The sequence below is a fragment of the Anguilla rostrata genome, chromosome 2, assembly GCF_018555375.3.
Source record: "Anguilla rostrata isolate EN2019 chromosome 2, ASM1855537v3, whole genome shotgun sequence".
Classification (NCBI taxonomy): Eukaryota; Metazoa; Chordata; class Actinopteri; order Anguilliformes; family Anguillidae; genus Anguilla; species Anguilla rostrata.
Genome location: NC_057934.1, coordinates 10,681,870 through 10,703,835, shown reverse-complemented (window position 1 = coordinate 10,703,835; position 21,966 = coordinate 10,681,870). Strand labels below are relative to the sequence as shown.

At 46.4% G+C, this 21,966-nt stretch overlaps 1 protein-coding gene across 7 annotated transcripts in view; it reads right to left on the bottom strand.

Annotated features, from left to right (window-relative positions):
- The window catches only part of plce1 (phospholipase C, epsilon 1), an 82,360-nt gene that overhangs the window by 52,385 nt on the left and 8,009 nt on the right, over nucleotides 1-21,966 (bottom strand). For all 7 annotated transcript variants that reach the window (XM_064319396.1, XM_064319386.1, XM_064319406.1 and 4 more), the window contains exon 3: nucleotides 19,204-20,746. In XM_064319396.1, coding sequence (XP_064175466.1) covers nucleotides 19,204-20,346 — 1,143 coding nt within the window. In that variant the 5' untranslated portion in view covers nucleotides 20,347-20,746. The remainder of the gene's footprint in view (nucleotides 1-19,203; nucleotides 20,747-21,966) is intronic.

Genomic DNA, 21,966 nt, shown 5'->3' with positions numbered 1-21,966 from the left:
AGGGGCTAAGTGACAGAGGCTCCAGTCTCTCCTCCCCCTCCCACACTCAACGCCCCCAAATGGAACTCAAGGAAGCAGCTACAGTACAGGGGTCCTAATATGAAATATTCACCCCCAAGACACATAATCAAGACTACTCTTCTGATCCCCTGTACTGTCCAACTATACAGATGCCTGAAAGTATGAAAAACTCACTTCATTTTCACAGTGTTACCTCATTCTCAGATAATCGTTTACGACATGGTTCAAATTACAGCAGGGACAAAGTTTGTTTCAAATACAAAAATACATTAATCCAACACATTCATAACCCCAGGTGACCTTAGAAGATTATTTAAACCGAAGAGATGTTTTCCATTGCAGTCTTTGCCAGCACACACAGCTGCTTAAGGTCTTGTGTCTCTTTAAAGCAACAACAAAAGAAAAAAAAAAATGTATTCTTAAAAAAAAAAAAAAACTTGGCCTTTAATCTTAAGGGATCCATCAAACAGGCTTGGTTACATGCTGTAGTTCGAATGCAAGGTTTGGTGTAGTGTGGATAAATCTGTAAAATATCCTTAACCCTCATCACTAAAAAACAAATCTCTGCTAATCAAAAACAGCATTCTTGTCTGCACTCAGCAATGGTTCATCAACTGGAATCCACATCATTCTATGGGAAACCAGCTGCTAGCATCAGGGCACATAAAATGCCGTCTGATCTCTTTTTCACAAGGCAATGTTTCTTGCTTACTTGTACATCTGGGGTATTTCACATCTGACTAAATGTTTTACATCCAGGCCAGCTCCACTCTCTTACCCAGACAGGGCTGGCTCGAGCTTATCAAATATCAATTAATATTGTTCAGAGAGGCCGATACCTGAATACTTCTGCTGTTGGAGACCTTGAGCAAACAAAACTGGGCATGAGAACAGCTTTCTGAAGGAATCAAAAACATTTTGCCTCTATAGCCCTGGAAAGGTACAAAAACATTACAATACTTCATTACTATCAAAGAAAAAAACTGAAAGAATTGAATGTCAGGTCGACTGAATGTTTTGGCAACAAACACTAGTGTCAAGTTAGCTAGCAGGGAAAAGTTATGAGGATCCAAGGTGGCAGTTTTCTCATTTTAGCACCGCTTTGTGAGTTTGATGCTCTAAAATCATCAACTCATGAGCTCTTGTGGTCTTTAGACTTCATGTCCCATAAATCAAAACTGTTATATCTGTTATATCACGGTGCACTTAGAAAAAGACCCCAGAAAAGTCTGTTTGCTACTGTATAAGCTTGTCAGCTGTTCACTTGAAATCACCTTTCAACTTATGTAGTGGAATGTGCATCTTTTGTTGTGTGGTCCCTGAATGCGTGCCAACGCAAATTCCGAGCGCTCTGGATGCTCACTAGGTGATGTCACGTACTTAATCAGCATACCTGACACCCTCCAGCCGCATCATTGGCTAACGCCACTGCAGAGTGATTACAGAGACACATTCTTTTCCTGTGTGCTTTAGAAAGCAGGAAATGACACCATCAACGGCAGATGATGAAATGCGAAAGTTAACTATGAAAAGTCCTCTGATTTAGTACGTGGTGAAAGCTGAAATTTAACTGTGTGAACAGAATATTTCACTGGTTCACCTCATTCTCTTTTCAGCACAGCCGTGGTGGGACAAGAAACACGACAAACCCGTGGCTGAAAATAATGTTATTTTTCCCAGTTCACCTCTCCACCTCCTCTTTCTCTGACTCTCTGCACCTGGTAGGGAAGCTGGGGGAACATTTTGAAGAGCGGTGCTTGTAATAACTTGGCTGAAGGTCTGCCTATAGAGCATGGAGTGTCTGAAGTGTAACTGGCACCTCAGCACTGCCTCTAATTTCCCGGCCTGCCTGGAGGTCCACACTGTCACCGGAGCCTCAGGTCTGAGCCGCGAGCAGCCCGCAACGCCCAGAGGCTTTAGCGGAAAACAGAACGTGATGTCTTTTGGGGCTACCGCGAAGCCCTACTATTCTTCTCATTATCACCGCCCTGCCATAGTCTACTGCAGGGAAGGAATGTCCGTCTGTTACGCCTGTAGGTCTTCAAACGGGGGGTTTCCAAAACAAGCCGGTCCAGTTTCGATCAGGTGGACGGCAACCTCACCAGTGAGGCGTGCCTAGCCCTGCAGCCACGGTCAGTGCTATTACATAACACCGCAGGGCTACACACTGTCTGCTGAAACACTGCATTATGGCCCTTTCCTTAATTCATAAGAAGAAAAGAGGGGCGCGTTCCCACATATCGAGAGGCCTGCGGAGGGAACTGAATAAGGACTAACCTACTCTTTCTCTCAGTCTCACTGCGGCGAGACCACTGACAGTCTGGTCAAAAAGCATTGGAAAGACCTCCGCCACGTCTGGCAGCGTTTCCTAAACAAACGTCAGGCTTATAGAATCATTACATGTTCTTTGCAGGTCATCGCGGTATCATTTATCTTGCAACTGTAGGTTTTCTGCCCAGATAAAACAGACACCATATTACACATTAAATATTACACATTTGACTACCATCCGCATACGCAGTAATTCACCACCAGATATAAGCTATATAACTCAAACGGGGCATATCAATCAAAATTATGCCAACTCAGTTGGCCTATACTAGGAATATGAGCCAATAAATTTTCTTTGCTTCTGTGCCAAACAAAGACTCCACTTTTCACCCAGATAAAAGATCAGGCTGCTGCAGTAATCCACTACGCAGTAATTCACTCCATGAATCTAATGCCATGAATTTTGCTTAGATTAGATTGGCACACACTTTGTAGGCCTGCACTTTTGCATCTTGTCATTTACAAGTGAAATTCACAGGCGTTCACTTTCGAAGTATCATTTTGTCAATTCACTGCACTGTACATTATCTTTTGAAAACAGTGTTCTTCAGAAAGATGAATGGCTTTAATGTTCCGCGGATAAAATAGCCCGATGTACTGCCGTCAGTTTGAACGAAACGGGACTGCACTCTAGTGTACGCGTGTGCTTTTATAGCAGGCAAATCCTGCAGAATTATCAGAACAGCGGTGCATTTTCTAAAGGAGAGCGGAGCAAAGTGCTTTCGATCTTAAGCTGAAGGTTAAACCTGGTGCAGTGCGTTTCACGGCGACGGTGCTGCAAGGTCAACAGACATCTCCGTTCACCTTCCGCGGGTCTCCGTTCGGGTCCGACGACCCCCCGCTCGCTCGCTCGCTCGAGTCCAGACGCAGTGCTCCGGCGCAGAGAGACCGCACGCATATGGGGCGAGCACCTAGCCCCCATGCGAACAGAGAAAACATACCCGTTCGCTCAATAACAAGCCGGTCACTTGTTCCTCAATGTAAGCCCCAAATCCGGCAAAGATTACAGAGCAAAGGAATGAGCGAAAGACCCTGCCAGCCTCAGACAGCGGTCAGGGCGAGAGCCCCACGCGTCAGGTGCAGGTGAGTGGAGCGTACCTGTGCAGACGCAGTCTCTCTCTCCAGCCCAGGTGCGGTACAGAGGCAATGCAGCGCAGGGCTCTCACACAGCCTCTCCAGCTGCAGCCAGGAGAGCTCTGTGCCAGGTCATAATCTCCCGTTGAATTTCACATGGAGTCCTTTTCACTGTGTTCCAGAGCTCCCCACTCCCCATACACACACACACACACACACACACACACACACGCAACTGCGAGGCTGCTCATTTTCTGCAGCCCAGACTTAAGAGATTCTGCGTGTGTGTGTGCGTGTTTGTGTGTTCGCATGTGTGTGCGGGTGTGAAGGCATGTGTTAACACTTTTATGTGCACGCACGTGCATGTGAGTGTGTGTGTGTGTGTGTGTGTGTGTGTGTATGTGAAGGTATGTGTTAACACTTGTATGTGTGCTCGCACGTGCATGCGAGTGTGCGTGCGCACAAGCATGTGTGCAAGTATGTACACCTGAGAAAGAGTGTGAGTCTGTGTCTGTCAGTGTACATCTGAGTGTGCACGTGTGTGTGTGTGTGTGCATGCCTGAGCATATACAGTGTGAGTACAGACCTCAATGTTTTTACCTCTGTGTGTGTTTTTTTGTGCAATTTTCATTACTCTACTTTTATAGTGGCCCTAAAGCCATGGGAAACAGTCCAGGTTGAGGTGGCCCCACGCTGGAACCCTTCGGACCGCGTTTAATCACAGAGCCGAGAGCGGCGGGGCTCACGGGCGAGGCACGCCAGGGCGAAGGGCTGGAACCCATTACGCAGCGCGGGCCGCGCCAGGCCCCTGCGTGACCGCGTTATCTCGCCATCCACTACGCTGATGTCACACATATTTCCCGCACGCCGCTGCTTCAGCGAGTCCGACGGTCCCGAGCGCGCTGTTATGAGAAGCGGGCGATACCGCGCGCGAGGCTAACGTCGAAATCTTCCGCTTCGCGCGAGTCGCCTCGCCGTTGTCCTGCGTCTTTACCGAGCACTTCGGTTTACTGGGAGAAGCTCTCTTTCTGCGATAAATGTTCAAGTTTGTCTGCTCTTGTTTGTTCTCCTTGGACTGACTTAATCGCGTTGAGCATTTTACTTTTGGTGAGAAAATAGTCCATCTCAAGGTAGTAGACAACAGCACCTTGAGGAATGGATTGCTTTACCACTGAAGGACAGACTAAACCTGTTTTGCACAGGCCTACAGCCACTTAATAGAGAGCTACTCAATAAATGAGCACAAAAATATCTAATAAAGAGATTTCTTTCAACCATACACACAGCGACGTAACTGAGGTGGGCATATACAATGATGTTAACCAACACGGATCATAAAGGTAGCCTGTGTATTTCTAAAACTGTGTATTAAACCAATGAATGTGTAGTCTAATAGTAAAAAAGGACACCCGAACTATAAATATTTAATAGACTGTTGTGATTTTGCCAATATATTGCAGTGCAGAGACGAATGTGTTCTCATATTGTGGGCTTCTCATATTGTGGCTATTCCGTTCAACAGTTCAAATTTCTCTCGAGGGAACATCAAGACACAGAGATTAAAAATAGAAGCGCCTTCTACGGACCACTCCGTATGACACAACATCCTCTACATATCATACGAACATGGTCACTTGGATTCTAGGCACATCCCAGGAAAAGTACCTGGTTGGACACCCAAAAATACAAAATAAAGACATGCAAAGAATGGCCCACTAGCTTGGAGTGAAACTGTGGTGTGTACTTCCAAAATAAGACTTTCTCTGGGGTTAAATTTCACAAAAGCACACAAGTACAGAAGGTTTCTGAAGAAAGACTGGAATTATTTTTGAGTTGCAATTTACAGCGTATACGAATAAATGTTTGATAGACTATTTACTATTTTTCAAACCTGTCCCCTGGTACATTCTCAGTAGCATAACTGTTAATTGACAAGGGAAGACCGTTTTTCAAAGAAATCTGTATAAAACTAGAAAAGGCTTTGGAAGAAAAAATACAGTAGCAACAGAATGTCACCAACAACATTCAAAAACTCATAGAAAACAGAAATGAAACACCCAATCAAAAGTGCTCGATAAAATAAATATGAAATAAAAATATACATCCAGTACATGAACAGCCTAAAATCCAAAACGACTGCACTTACTGTGACAAGGGCCAACTGTCAAGCAGGGTCCAGAAGAGAAAGCAATTTAAAACAAGTTAGTGGCTCCTTTAAAATCCTTCCCAGCTGAAGAGCAGGGATCCCAGCAGAGAGGAGGTGGGACAGCTGAGAAGGGGTAGAAGGGAGTGAGGGATCTGAGGGAGAGTTTTGGGAGGGCTCCCCTTATTTGGCCATGAGGCAACGAGTAATGGGACAAAAAGGAAGAGATCTTATCGGCGCACAAAGACCCCTCCAGGAACAGAGGCTCTCTCCGCGGTTCTCAAGCATCCCCGCGCAGTCCAGACAGCGGCCCGTCAAAGACGCTTCTCTCAGAAACCGTTTGTTTAAAAAAAGAAACTCTGCGGTTATTCTTACAGAGCCCCCTCCACCCACCCCACCCCCCCCGCCCCCAGGAGGCCTGACCTCCGCACAGAGCTCGCCGAATGCCCCGGGACCCTTCAAGAGAGGAGACCGGAGGGGGCATCCATCTAGCCGGACGGTCCCACAGGCTCGGCTCCTAATCGCCCCGTTCCTGGGTTCTGTCCCAAAATGCAAATAGATCAGCTAGCATCAAAGCTAGCATCAAAGCGAGCCCCCGGATCTACCGCGTCTACCCACGGACCTCGCTCCATCAATGACAGAGGTAAGAACGAGGGGCACGCATTTTCCACCACCACGACAGACGGTCCCCCGATGAAGGGCCATGCAGACAGCGAAGGGGACTCTTTCACCATGTCCCCTAGCTGCTACCTGGTCCCTGGGGACCCTATGTGGTCTCTTCACCACGGTAATGACAGTGCCTGCGGGTCAGGGAGCGTGTGAGAGGGCAGTCACTCACTGTACTGTCCAGCACTGGTGCACACACAGACAAGGACATCACTGGCTAGGAGCGCAAGATAAAAAAAATATCATTGAAAATGACATTTAAGCTTACTCACTAAGGCCAGTCACTATAACAAGGATGTAAAATATTCATTCTTATTTATGTATTTCCATGACCAAAAAAGGTACATTTTATTTTTTGAGAAGACTGTAAATATAATTTTAAATCGGTTTTTTGTATAATTGCATTATTCTGATATCAAATGTAAATTGGAAAGCCTTGATCAGAGTTTTCATAATGTACCATTTATGCACTTGCACAGTTTGCATTAGCTGTCCCTGAATTAGCCTGTAGTGTCATTCACTTCACATCTGATGATGAGATGGCACAATATCCTACATTGTCCAATGTACTTTATGTTCACAGACTGAAATCATTGAAATTATTCCATGCCACCGAATTGGCCAATTAGCGTATCTAATCGCTTCGGCACATAAAACTGACAGACATTTAGCCAGTAATCTACCTCTCGTATACCAAAAAAAAAAAGCTGACAGGCCGACCGCCTTGCATGCGAGACAGTGATAGCCGTCCATGTAATAACCTCATTATCTTTGCAAAGGGAGAACTGATGAAAATTTCACCCTGGAACAAGCTGTTGATCCTGCTCATTATCCAGTTCCAGGCACTGTTGCCATGAGAACCTCATAAGTACGTTCTTTAAGTATTCGGCTTTCCACTGAAGCCGACACTCACAACACAAATAAGCCGGTTTGTATACAGAAAATGTAGCAACGGAGACAAAAGTGAGCTTTATATTCTTTGTAACTACATTTAAAAACAACTAAACCTGCAGGAAATAGCCAATTAGCCTGTGTTCATTTAAAGTATAGCCAGAGGCAGTCCATTCCTGTTTAGAAGGCGTTTCCTTGTGTTTGGCTGCCTTCTATACCTCTCCTCTGCGCAAGTGATCTAATTATCAAAAACATTAGATGGCGTCTTTATTTACGAAGATATCAAAGTGTGTCGATCACAGCGATGCAGCTTGGCTTACTGCCCATCGGGGCACTACCCAATATCAGCCAGCCAAGATGAGTCATAGCAGACTACATACTAAAACTAAAACTATTATAGAGACAGTAAAGGTTTACAGAATGGCTTTGTGTGTTAATCTGGAAATAGGGTAAATTTCCTGGGTCTTCTTAAATATTTTCAAGTGGGCATAATTAGCTGGTGCTGGTTCAGTTTCTGCAGAGGGATCACCAGGAGTACCAGAGACATTACAGTGACGCCAACAGCACTGCAATGCATTCCCTGGGTCACTACTACCTCCTGGTGGCCATTTGCAGTCCTGTGAAAAGGAGGTTAGTCAGACTTGAAGGCTTGAAAATAGCTGCCACTCCGATATGCTATCTTGTGGTGACACAAATATAGGCTACATCATGCTGAATGTTCAAAGTAAAAGACGCAATGCAAACGGAAAAACCAAATCAACTAGGCTAAATGATGTATTTGGTGCTGAGACCTTCTTTGGAAAGCCCTGTGAGAGCACCGTATGAAAAGAGCTGTTTAAATAGTTTTATTAGCAGAAACAAAACTAGACTCTCAACTCCTTTAAAGGAGTACCATGGTGATTTTCACACTTTCTCTGTTTTATGTGCTATTTGCACAAGAGGCATTGAAGAAACACAATGAGCAAAGTATTAAATATGTCCGTTCTGTATTTTTGGAGAAATATGCGTTTTAAATTCATCGTCCCATTTTCAACCGGTTGAGAAAGTTGTCATTTTTCTACGTCACGAATACAGTAACCACTCCTATTTCCACGCCCCGTAAAGAAATCTGACAGGACACACTGTCCTGCTGTTCAGACAATGCAAATATTTGACTAACGTTAGGTTCACTTAAATTAGAGTTCCTTTAGATTATTTCTGGTTATATGCATTTAGCTAGCTAGCTAACGTTAGCTAGCTAGGAGGTTTGCTTTCATAAGGCAATGTTATCGATAACGTTAGCTTGCTAGTTCGCTTTTATGAGGACGTTATAGTTGTGCTTTTATCTTAACTTGGCTAGCTAGATAGCAAAAATTGTAACTGGGTACAAGTCAACGTCCTTACCTTAGCTATCTATCGATACTTGATATACTACTAAGCTAGCTAGCTTGTGAATATTCAGTCTCCCAAAGAGAGCGCGTATCATGGGGGTAGCTATGGTAACGGGGAACGGTCTGTCAATCATAGCTAACTGACAGTTCTCATTACCACGCCCAGACGGTTCGGGTGAATTTTTATAGTGGGAAATTTAGGCTTAGAAAAATACGTTTTAAAGTACATTGAAATGACTGAAGAATAAAAAAATTATGCACATTTGTTTTGTTGTTGCCTGAAGACAACTGGGAAGTGTCACGTTCAACCACCATGGTACTCCTTTAAGTGAGAGTACATTAAGCACGGTGAACACCCACAGTACTAAGAGTTTGCATCCAAATAATTTGAAAAGCTAAATTACTACATTCCCTTCATTCACAGTTAACAGAAGCACAACCATGAAAAATGAATGTGCTACAGATGAAAGTACTGCTACTTTGATATAACACATATACCACAGGTAACAGAATTACTACCACTTAACACTTTAATGTGCTTAAATCAAATATAATGACACGAGATGTAAGCCAGTTGCAGCTGTTGTGGAATGGCAAACGTGGAACAGAACTTAAGTACAGAATAGTAGTTCAGTAGATGTTCAGCAGCTAGAGATGCAAGATTGTACATCCAGGTTCTTACAGAACCAACTTTGGATAGATTAGTGATCCACGACCAAATAGTAAGCATCATGAAAGCTGTATAAATTCAGAGGAACAGTTGGTTTTATCAAATAAATGCCTACAGACACGCAAGCAAACACACACAGTACTGTGGTTCTAGCCAACGAAATCTGCATTTTTACTAGTATGAAGAGCACTGAAAATTTAACTCTCAGCTTGACAACATAAGTACCTTAGTGTGCCACGAGATGGCAACCAAGAGCATCCATCCCAACACAACCAAGTGCAGCCGTCCTAAAAAAAACCCAGTAAGTCACATCACCAACTACACACGTTACCTACAATTACAGTGCTTCCCAAGCAGGTAGACAAGCAAGTTTCACATTTTGAATATGTGCACAATGCCACTGAGAATAGAAGCCCCTCTGAATAAAAGGAATAATGAACAAAACAAAAATAAATAAATAAAAAGCAAAAGAGAGTGAGAGCGGAGCATGAATACATATGGTAATGTCACCAGCTAGAGGTCACAGTTCCATTCATAAGAGGTTAGCCTACCAGTACACTGTATTCAGTACAATTTCTGGGTGTAGTTCTGTTAAACAGAGCAGAGACAAGTGTCATGAGACCATAGAACCAAGGAGTGCATTCCCTCCAGAGAATACAAAATGGGGTATGTGACCTTGCGTGCTCTTAATTTTCCCACTGAATCAAAACAGGTTCACTCACAACATTCCAGGTCAAAAGCATCTGTTAACATGACACAAGGGAGCGTGTGTTCAAAACCAACCACCGCTGATCTCTCACATCAGAGAGATGACATGCTGTGTAGATCCAAGTAATATAAAGATTTCTGAACTGAAAAACTTTTTTTTTTCATTTTAAAAAGCATGTCATTTTTTATGAACAAGATATTTTTTACCAAAATACTGATCACTTTTCAATGTTTGGGCCCAGAAAAATGTAATGAGAACAGCATAACTGATACACTGTACTGTCGAACAACTGCTAAATGGGCTTTGGTTAACCTACACCGGTGCCAAATACGTAAAGGACAATGGGCTCCAAACCGTTGTGAATAAATTTGGGATTCTGGGACGACTATTAATCTCAAATTCATCTACTCTTTAAAAGCCATGATCATCACATTGCCCAAAATTCAAACTTACTAATTCAACATTGTCTGAATGAACGTTTTGTTTTTTAAAATCATGCCTGTTTAGGCATGTTGTGTTTCTCCTGACACATTTCACAGCAGGAACATCTGGTTGAGCAGACCGCGCACACACCCTAATCGGCGCATGCGGCTGCACCGCCGCAGTGGGAGAAGCAGTTCCCACACGCGCATTCCTGTGCGATGGCGGAACTCCTCCGGAGCAGAAAGAAGTGAGGCCCGCCACACCTGCCGCGTGGCCCGCCGACCTCGGGGTGACAGTCTGAGGGGGTCTGCTTTTCACACGTCAAATTGCAGCCCTCGAACATAAAACAGGGCCGCCAGAATGTTCCTGGGGCTGTGTCTGGCCCCCCTGTGTGCTTTCTGAAGGTGCGTGATTAGGCGTTCCTCTCGGACACATTTTGGTCCGATATAGCGCCGTCGTCTTCTCTGTTCTGTCAAAAATGTCCGGAGTGGGGCAGACCGCTGGGTGGCTCATCCTGTCATGGCTCCATGCTAATGGCGGTACATCCCCGCCGTGCCAGTGTCGACTGCAGTTGGTAGCGCCGCAGGATGATAGAAATTGGCGGTAGCTTCGACCGGGGTTAGGGAGAAAAACATTTTAAAAAGGAATGTTCAGAATGTCCAGGATACAGACCCATGTATCATGCATGCATCATACCAAGATGCCACAATGATTGATATGAGCACGATTCTGAAATTCAGCCACCATGTTTGGGCTTTTATAAACCCCAACCATCCATGTCTCCACTGGTGCTTGGAATGGCTCATTTTTAATTTGTGCCCACCCCATCACCGCAACATCCTCTGTCAATTTGTCAATTTGCATTCGCCAGCACGTCCTCCAAAGACTGCACAGCAGGCTGCCACATTTTTCACTCTACAGTCCACTAACTGAGGGGTGTAATTACAGTCCTGAAGGTCTGTAATTGCACACAGAAAGCAAAGCACCCAGTCATCCAGAGGAGCTGAAAATGGCATTAAACAGCCCGCTGACTGAAACTCATCCTGTCTGCGACAGGTTAAGGACAATCATCGTTGGTTCCTGCCAGCCATAGTCAGGCCTTTTTGATTAAGACTGGTTTCAGACTGTGGGGCGCATCGCTTAGACTACGAGCAACTGTTTTAGCTGGGATGTGCCAGCCCAGAGCCCACACCTCAACCTGTTTAAATAAACTGTATCTCTAAGCAGGAGTTATTACCACCAGTTAAACTACAACCAGTCATTTAAAAGGAGCTCAAACAACGTGGCCTCTAAGCGGTGTGTAAGCAAAAGCAGTGCTCCCAGCAGACGTGTCCGAAGCAAGAAGTGCAGTTTCCGGAGCACGCACTCACTGCGGTAGCACCTGCCGTTCTGTTGACTGTTCTTTCTATTCCGCGCAATTCCACACTCGGATGTTGCATTTGCAGGACGAGCTTCCTGTGTAACATCGTACATCCACCTGAAACGCAAGTACTTTCCAAATAAAAGCATCAGTCCTTCATCGGCCACTCTTCTTAAATGAGCCCAGCCACACGCTTTGAAAGGCGACTTTATCCGAATGTAAAACAACGGAACAACACCACTGGTTGTTTGCTCATTTTGCCGTGAAGGACGAAGTTCAAGTTGTCCTCTAAATGAAGACAAAACAACATTGCAACTTTGGCTGAGCAACAGAGCGACAGAACTACGGCACTTTGGACGCTTCGGACTGAAACATAATTGCTTTCACACAACATAAAAGCTGCAGGACACCAGGTTCCTGACACACGTTCAGAAGGAAAATGCTACTTGGGCCTTGGCTAACTGCACCGCGGCATCCTGTATTCACTGGGGGCTTGTGTAAATAGCCTACTGTTGCTTGAGCCATATTTCATTCACCTTTGATTAAAAACTTCCAGAGTCGCCGATAACCTCTGACCCTCTGACCTCTGCCCGGGTAATCCTCATCATCTTCGGCTCTGCTTTACGCTCCCCAGAGGGCCTGAGCTCATCCTGCCTCTGAGTTCACATGAAACGCACGTACAAATAAAACATATTTCACATCGGAGCGTGGCTCAAGACCAGGGGTAATAAAAACAACTCTGTCCCTCTCACTGGACTCAGGCCATGGCTAACCGAAGAAAAACACTGGCTGACACCCCTGGAAGTGCACATAGTGTTGGCGCACTCGGCCATACGCTTCTTTGTTCAATGAATTTGTAGTAATGTGTACCGATCTCATTCATCACCATGGATTTTGGAGATGTGGTTATTTCTGTAGTAACAGTAATTTCATCCAGATCCATTGCTTTACAGGAAAGGGCTTGTGTATTTCTTTCCTGTACTTAAATTCAATCTCTGAGAATAATTAATCGGACATCCACTTTGGATCAACATCCATTATTCACTTTTCAATTTCGTGATTCCAGCCAGCAGACAAGGGGATTTCCTGGCAACATTACACAAGTCTTGGTTCCTTAACCAGGCAGTACAATAGCTACACAAAGTTAGGTCCTGCACTTAAACCTGCAGAAACAAATGTGCCATAGAAAGTAGTTACTGTATTATAGAACATATAGGCTGCGGGATGTTAGGCATATTGCAACAGAATGCCTTGACAGAGAGTGTGATTTAAGGCATTAGGCTACTAAGTGAAGTTGCTCCTCTTAACTAAATATATCAGGAGTCAAGTGGGGGCTGTTTATAAGCACTACTGCCATCTTAAATTTCCCTGGTATTTTTAAACTCATATGAGAATCAAACAGAAGCTGAGAATGCCCACATCTCCTCTTTTGAAGGACTAATGAAGGGTTGCTACCAAGGGTAGAGGTTGTAGTATTTCTCTCCGTTTTCTCATGTATGCACTTTGACCTGGTTTTTCAGTGCAATGAAAACAGATGGCAAATGTACTGCAGGATGTCATCCAGTTGTGGAAACTGAGATTTATCTGGACCAGACTGGGCCACGGATTGCATAAGAGTCCAGAGAGCATGGGAGAATCCGGCCAGTTTGTGGAGTTCTGAGAGAATGCTTGATTTTACCTCCTCCCATTCCCGTGACCTAGTGAATTAGTCCAATTTGTAAATCACAAATGCATTTACTTCTATGTTTTTTTGTAGAACGCGTCAAGCAAAAAGTAAGGTTTGATTCATTACGTATGAAAAGAAAAAGAGATGCAATTAGTAGCCTAATAATTGACCACGGAATTTGGAACAAAGATCAACACACAACCATTCACGGTTCTGAAAGAACGCCCACAGAAAAGTGGAATCATATATTTGAGTGACATTCCTGCCAGAGCTTTGCTCCGTCTTTCATATTCAAATGCAATCTGATAGTACAGGCTTAAGAGCCTGAAATACAGCAGGCTACAAAATTGTTCGCATTAAATAATGTTGATGTATTAGCCTAAATTTGACTTAACCAATTTAATATGCTATGGATCATACACCAGTCTTTTTATTCATTCTAGGATTATGTGAAGTTATAATTCTTACAAAAGCAATACCACTGCATTGATGGTTACCAAGTAAAAATTAAGCAGAAGCTAGTTCTTTGCCACTCTGTTTATAAACACAATAATGAATAAAATAAAAATGGAAGGAATACTAAAATTTCTGACAGATTTTTAATTTCTAAGTTCTGACAGACAGTACTCAAATGTGCTCACTGGGCTTCTGGTCACAAAGTGAGGTTCTTACATTCCAGACAGCAGATTTGGAACATTTACATATTTTATAAGATTTTAGTGCCTGGCAGCATGATAATTAATTTGTTTTGTTATTTACTTTTGAGAAAGAAGTTCTGAACACTGACATTTTTCTGTTGTACCTTTTTATACACAAAGAAGCAGGGCAAAACATTGGCACTTTATTAACAACAAACATTGTCCCTACATCCCTGCAGTGAACCACAGAAAGAGTCCAGTGGTGTAACTATAGCAATCTGGCACGTCACTTTTTTAATGGTAATTTCAGACAAAATTTGTTTTCGGGCTAAACCACACCCACCATAGATCCTCTTAAAAACCAGACCTAGACTGAAAAAGCTGGAAAAGATTTACATTTGACCTGGCAGAAATGTGAGATACTGTAAAAGATTACTACACAGTACAGATGTACTATGCATTATTGATTGATAGATGCTCCCTTGAAAGATTGAGTTTAAAGGCTTCCACCGTAAAAACAGATTGATATTCTACGGCAAAATTTATAGAAATATATCTTACCAATGTCAGACTTCTGCGTCAGTTAGAAGATATTCACATCCACACTTCTTCTTCCATTAGTCATTACCTGGATGGAAATCCCCCTCTATATTCTCAATAAATCTCTATACAGAGCCAAGCCTGCCCTTTGAATTGTATACCATTACTTCACATTTTAGCTCGTTTTTTTTATCTTCTGTGTTGGGGTCTGCTTTAACTCCTCGGTTATTTCCCTTGGCGAGCGTGACTCACTCTCTGCTCACAGCATGCTAACGACTATCTCCTTCCCCAGCGAGACCTATGGTCCCGGTGTTATTTCTCCTGTGACCCGCGGGCCAGAATCTGAGCATATGTGGCCTTAAATGAATTACTGCACGCCAGTCCTTTTCCCGTACATCCATTGAGATGACGGGGGGGGTCAGAGAAGGTTTAGGTCCTCTTCCTTACAGACCCCGCTAATTTGAAAGCTGGGCGCCTTTTTAACTGGGCGGCTGGGCCCTTTTCTGTTTGTTTTGTTTTTCGCTCTTTATTTTCCGGCAGCCAATTCATCCCAGACATTAACATCTGTTTGTCAGGAGAGGCGAAGAAGCCAATTACGGGAAGCAGAGGTCTTTGTTCAAACTTGCTGGAAGAACACAGCGCGTGCACATGACCCCAATTACAGGAAGCCAGGCGATGTGATTGGTGTGCTGTCCAAACAAATGGATTTTCGCAATGTTTTCATAGCAACCTGGTGGCAGGTGTGCATTAATTTGAGGTAGACGTGTTTGCGGAGTTTCCGTGGACAAACAGGGGCATCTACCCGGTCAGCTGCTTGATTAACCTCACCGACAGAGACAATGTCTCCTGATGAATATGGAAATTTAGGACAAGGTACGGCTGTTTTGTTGAATCTTGTTAATCAGCTAGCTAAATTAGCAATCGTGACAAGTAGCACTAACCTGTCCGAACAATTACCTAGAGGCAGCCGACAAAAGCCTTTGATGACATAACACTATGAATTTTTCATATGAAATGAAAAATTGTCGTCCTGTTGCACAACGAGCTACAATTAGGTGGCTGTGTTTCATTTTCCATTTGAGTAAATGCAAATTAATTCAAGTAAATGCACGAACTGCAGGGCATTGAAAACGGCGAAGCGGAACGTGCTGCACGCGAGTGATTGAATGCGCAAAGCGAGGCGGTTGCTAATGTCAGCGGACAGTGCAAAATCCGTTTGACCGGATGCCAATTTGTACACCAGCATTAGGCTACTGGTTCTAGAGCTTCCAGAGTGGCTCCGCCTGCCTGGGGTCAGGGCGGTGGTCAGAGGGAACAGGGTTGGCCTTCCTCCACTGTGCTGGGGGTCCCCCCTGTCTCACTCTGGCTCCTCCTGGCTAAACCCAATCCACAACCCTGTGTGTTTTGGCCCACTTCGTTAGCTCTGCAAATAAATACTGTACATTGGACACCCTGGAATTCCTCTACCGAGGTCAAGAAGGGAGGGAAAAACAGATCACCTTTAACGATGGCGGTTTAAGCGGGGAAACGCAGGCAAAAAAAAAAAGCACAAAGGTCTCACAGTGCCCGTCTGCAAGCGTGTGTTTGGTTTCCACGGCAACGTAGCGGGAACACTAAAGATTCTGTTTTGACAGGCGTCTTGATTATTAACCTTTTCAATGGGCTCATTATTAGCCGAGACCATGAGCGTAGAGACTTGATACGAACCATATTTTCCCACCACAAAGGAGCAATAAAAAGCTAGCGTCTGCAGGCGCTGCGGCCAGCGACACTAACTGAGCTTTATTCTGAGGCGGCGAGTGCTCGCGCGGCCTAGCGCTCGTGAGTTACGCTCTGCGGCGGCGATTCCAGCGGCCCGCCAGCGACGCCGCTGCACTTTGTCAGCCGTTACTCATCCGGCCCGCCGCACGACGGCTCCTTTCTCCCCGGCAGAACAGAAACCCGTGATCAGCACTTTTCCACGGAATCCCACAGCGCCGAGCGCGGACTGAAATCACTGCGTCTGCGCAGATTTCCTATTCTCAGAGCCGCCGGACTGAACGCACGGCTTAATATCAGGACCGGAAAAAATTCTATCATTTTTCAAAGCCCATTACAGGAGTGGAGTCGCCCAACAATGCGATGCCAACCAAATTTCCTCTCTAGATTCCTCAACCATCCAGAACAAAAAAAATAGCTCAAATGCAGGAAAAGTTTTCAATTAAAAAAAAAAAAATAATAATAATGATATTAGCCATGTTCTGCACACATCCACTGAAAACATTTCAACTAAAAGATTAAGGCAGTTGGGTGCAAATATATAGCCAAAATTAGGCTAGTATTTGCCATTTTAGCAAAGGCTCACTTCGTGAACTCAAGCAGTGTTTTCCTTTTCCATGCCAAACCAATGGACTGCACCAAAGTGACATAGCATCATTATTTCAAATAGAAACAAAATGAACGTATGGCCAAATATTACAACCAGATACATTTTATCATGTGTTTTGATAGTTCCATGTTATTTCTATCTGAAACAATTGCTCTATAAGATTTTACACAGCCATAAAGTATGGTAGTCATTACTGAAGAGGTACACACACTGAATTCTCCAGAGTACGGGCCTTTAATGCAGTAATATTCCCCCTTGTGACTAATCCTGGATCACCTTACAGGCCCGAATCCAAATCCCCCAGTGTTAGATAGGGATTTACAGACAGTGCATAGGAGCCCAATCTTTCCAAATGGACAATGAACGTCTTTAAAATGTGACCCAGCTGTCAAGAGCTGTCGACCGTAGGCAGACCTGAATCAGTCAAAACGTTTTGTTCTCTGGCTGGGGGGGGGAAATACCATTAGGCTGAGCTCAGAACGTGAATCACGGAGAGCACGTGACACCGCCACCCACCGTGGGGCACGCAGAGCCTCGCTCGCCATCGCCCTTCATTAAGAAACCACAAAAGGAGACGCAGGAAAAATGAAATGATCGCGTACGGCACGTCCTCCTTTCCGAAGCCCGACGACCGGGCGCGCTCAGAAAAACGACGCTTCGGTTCAAAAAAGGGCCTGAAGCGAACGCAGGGGCTACACGTGTAACTCCGCTCCTCCTCGCCCGAAAAACAGACGTGGCCGAGGCATCCGTTAGTCTGGCTCGCGACCAGACGCCTATTTGCAGCTCATGCTGGCCTCGTTGCCGCTCGCCGACATTGTCCGCAGATCAAAAGAGAGAACACAAAGAGTGCATTGTGTCTCAGCCAGAGGCCTCACAGACGGACCTGCGGCTGGAGACAGGCTCTCGCTGCTAGCGTTACCAAAGAGGACTTAACCATTATCCGTTTAATTCACATTTCATTAAAATACTGTTTTTCTGCAGATGTCTTTGTCAAAGGGGGCTACGAGAATTTGCATTATGAGTTAAAAATACAGAAGAATCAGGGAGCTCTAGAGGGAATGCTTTGCCCATAATAATTCCCCAAATCAGTAGGCTAATAACCTTGATGCCATAAACATTGTTGGCAAATATGTGTAGGGAGGGATTAGGTTCCCTTACTCAAATATAATAAACGACCAGCTATTAAAACACAGACCTCCAACCAATATGTTTTAATGAGCCAATTTGATTTTTATTGCCATTTCATATTACCATGCTCATAGTGGAAAATCACTATTGTGTATAAACCACAGAGTGGATTAAGCACACTGTGGATTCTCAACTGTGTCCAATTTATCAGCAAAATTTACTCTTCCCACTGCTTTTCCAAGCAGCGTTCACCATTTCAACAGCCTAGTAACACAGAGTCTGAAACATAAAAGATAGCCATGCTTTCTTTGGGAAACCTTCAAAAAATGGTCAAGCTTGGTGGACAAGAAAGCCTCATTAAAATCCACATGCTTGCAGGTACTTACTCTGAAAGATTTCCACCAGACACTTACCCACAGAAAAACAGAGCTCTCTTACCCACCCCCTCCTCTTATAACATTTGACACTAAATTAAGTTAAACTGAAAATAACCAGTTCCTTATGAGCCCTCAACAAATCTCAAACAAACATCATTATTCCATGTTGTCATGTCTCGTCAGCGAGTCTAGAGTACAGTGCCTTTTTTTTTGGGGAGGGGGGAGCATGTGAACAGATTTCATTTCTACTCTCCCTGGCACACCGTGCAATGAGGTGCAGGAATTGCTCATGCGGTCTGGCTAATTGTTACAATATGTTTTCCAGTGGGAATCCCCATCTCTGTAGCGCTGCCAATGTACTGAGAATTTTATCACACGGGGAACGGCACCAAAGGAATTAACCCCTGCTTTTCCCACACATGTCAAGAGGCAGACAAACACTTGGAAGCTGTGCAGTGCCATATTTAGCGGTTGGAGAAATACCTAGAGATTCTGATTGCAGTCCCAAACGTGGAGGACACACGTGTCAGGTGGTAGTTATATGCCATTACACAAAACCCCTTCAAATGAAACACATCAGTTTAAAGTCCCTTAAATGAGTTTTGAGCGAGCAGTGCAACAGTACAACAGACACATCCTGGTAAATATAAATATACTGTAAAAATACCGTGAATACGCCGTTCATCATTTTGTTGGACGTGAACAGCACAGTGTGGAATTCACAACGGCGCAGAAAAGAGAATCTCGCGGGTGACAGGTCAGCAGGCATAACAGAAGCCCCCTTTCATGCCGGGTGAAGCCTCCTCGCGAAAAACAAACGGGCCTTACCTCTGGACGGCCGCCGCGGAGGCAGCGGAGACGTGCGCAGGCGGGCAGGAGGCCGGGCTGAAGGAGGGCGCCGTGTCCTCTGGCCGCTCCGACGCGCCTCTCGCACGCGCGGGACCTTCTTCCGCAGGCGGCCAGCCACCCCCGCTCCCCGATGTGACCCGAGGGCAAGGTTCTCACGATCGCCCTGGTGCCGGTGCACACCGACTTCTTCACCTCCCGGTTGTTTTTGTAGTACCTCCGGACCAGCAGAGTGGAGCGCTCCTTCTTGTTGCGCACAAACTCCGGCAGGCCGTTGACGCCACCGTTGCCGCCGCCGCCGCCGGTGTTCCGCAGGCCCGTCTGCGGGCTCGGTTTGAAAAGCGGGCCGCCCTGAGCGGAGCAGCCGCAGACGGAGGCCTTGGCCCTGTTCCGGCGGGAGGCCCTCTCCAAACTGGAGTAGCCGTCCTTCGCGCAGCGGGCGCACGCCGCGCCCCTGTCCCCCCGCGAGCCCCCGGCGGGCAGGGACGTCTCGGGCAGGCTGCCTCTCCTCGTGACGTACCGGCAGCCGCCGGCCTCGCGGCTCAGCGCGTCGGCGCGGGAGCCCCGCCCCGGAGCGTCCGGGCCGCCGGCTCCTGGCGGGCCGCCAGCGGGCGGGGTCGCGGGCGGCGGGCCGGCCTCTCCCGGACGGGGCCGGCTCTCTCCAGTCGCGGCGGACTCCAGGCAGGCCGGCCGCACTTCCGCCGGGTCACGTGTCCCGCACAGCTGGTCCCAATACAGTTCGCCCCCGCCCTCCCTGCCGCAGCTGGGACCGTAGACGTGGACGGCGGGGGCCGGCTGCTCGGCTCCCAGCTCGCGGGACGCCGCTGCGTCGGGGGCGGGAGGCGCGGCGGAAGCCGAGGCGGGTTGGCGGCGCTGCTGGCCAGCGCCGGCCGGGGGAGGGGGTGACTTGCGAGGTAGTTCCCCCTCTGGCGCGGCGTTTTGCTGAGTCAGGCTGCAGTCGGGGGGGCCCGGGATATTTCCGGCCCCGGCTGGCGGAGCAGACGCGCCCCTCCCCCGGCCCTGGGATCCGATGACGGGGGAGCCCGGCTCCTCGGGGGCCATGGGGACACACGGACACGAGCGACTCCTCCGGCCCTCCTCACGCAAGTTCATATCGCAGAGCATTTAGAGCGAGCAAAAAAATCCAGCAAAAGGGTGCAAAGCTCCACAGTCTACAACCAGGTTGGGTTCCTACTGGGCACGTGCGTAACGGGCATGCTCTGGCCGGCAGTGGAAGAGGGGGGAAGGAGGGGAGGCTTGGGGGTTGGTCACAAACGGACAGAAAAGCCCCTCCAGCTGCGAAAACCAGGCGGATGAGAGAAATCCTCGACGAGGGAAGAATTTCCTGAATAAACTCTCCTACATCGGCCGGTCACATGTTCTGCTTCCCGCTCAGCTTTCGACGGGGTGGTGGGTGGTGGGTGGGGGGGGTTGGGGGTGTTGTTGCGATGCGCGTCTCAGTGGAGCCTAGTCTCGCCCCCTCCTCTTTCCCACTGGCTTGCTCGACCTCTTGGGATCTCACAGACTAGGGGGAAAAAAAGAGAAGGAATAACACACTTTGGCATCAACATCTATCAACAAAAAAAAGACCCCAAAGGAAAACAATAAAATGCTTGTGTAACATTTCACTCATGTCCAGCTGTACCCCCCCCCCAGATCAATACCTCGTCACTTTACACGCACGCTCATCAGTGTCTACAGAATGATATTTGTAATGCACCTCATAGGCATAGGAAGTACACACAGGGCAAACCTTAGGAAATCACAACTTATTAAGTTCCCTTGCATTTGAGAGCTACTTTGTTCTTTACACCTCAAAATGAAGTTTTTCAGAAGAGAAAGACAATTAAAAATCGGAAACTGCCAGTCATGGTGAATATTTGAGTTTCGTCAAAGAGTTTCATCCAGATAACATCCTCCTCTAAACCACATACCTTTTTGGGCAGTTTAGACTGAGACTGAATCAGACTGTGACTCTCCTTATCCACGCCTAGCCGTGTTGAGTCTTCAGAGATGATTTAGGCCTCACTCACGCTTCTTTTAATAGCTATTTCATAACTCGGCCTCGACCCTCGCGCAGAGCGAAGCGAGCGCGTTCGGAAAGGCCTCTCCCCGAGGTGACCGGCGGTTTCGAAGCGGACGTTTCGCGGTTCCCCGCTTCGTCCGCGCCGTGCGATCGCGCTCTCTCGCCGAGGATGAGCGACGCCGCGCATCTCCCCCCCCCGCGGTACGCGTTCGCGAGGCGTAACGAACCTTCCCAGGAAACCGCGCGGCTGTCCCAGCGGCCTGACAGCGGCAGAAAGCCGCGCTCGGCAAAACGCGTGGGGGCGGCGGGAATGCAAGGCCTCCGTAGGGGAGTGCAGCCCAAAGGGATTAGGGAGGAGAATCAGTGATTCGGGGTCACTTTAACTAGTCCAGCACTACTCCCTCGCTGCATTCCCAATCCCACAGAAAAGGCAACAAACTGAGGCGCTGGCAGAGACAGCTGGCTCTTTTTTTAACATTCAGCCACTGTTTTATATTTTTTTCCGATCTCATGTCAGCCACCTCTGACCAGAGTCACTCTTTTCATTTCCCCTTCGGCTCTAGATCCAGAAAATATTTTGGCAGACATCATATGCATCGCCATGATGATGGGTTTGTGAACAAAGAGAACAATTTAGAGAAAATAAAATGATGCAATAATTAACCTGTAAATATATATATTTTGTACGCCGGGCAGTAAAGAAATGTACATAAGTGTTT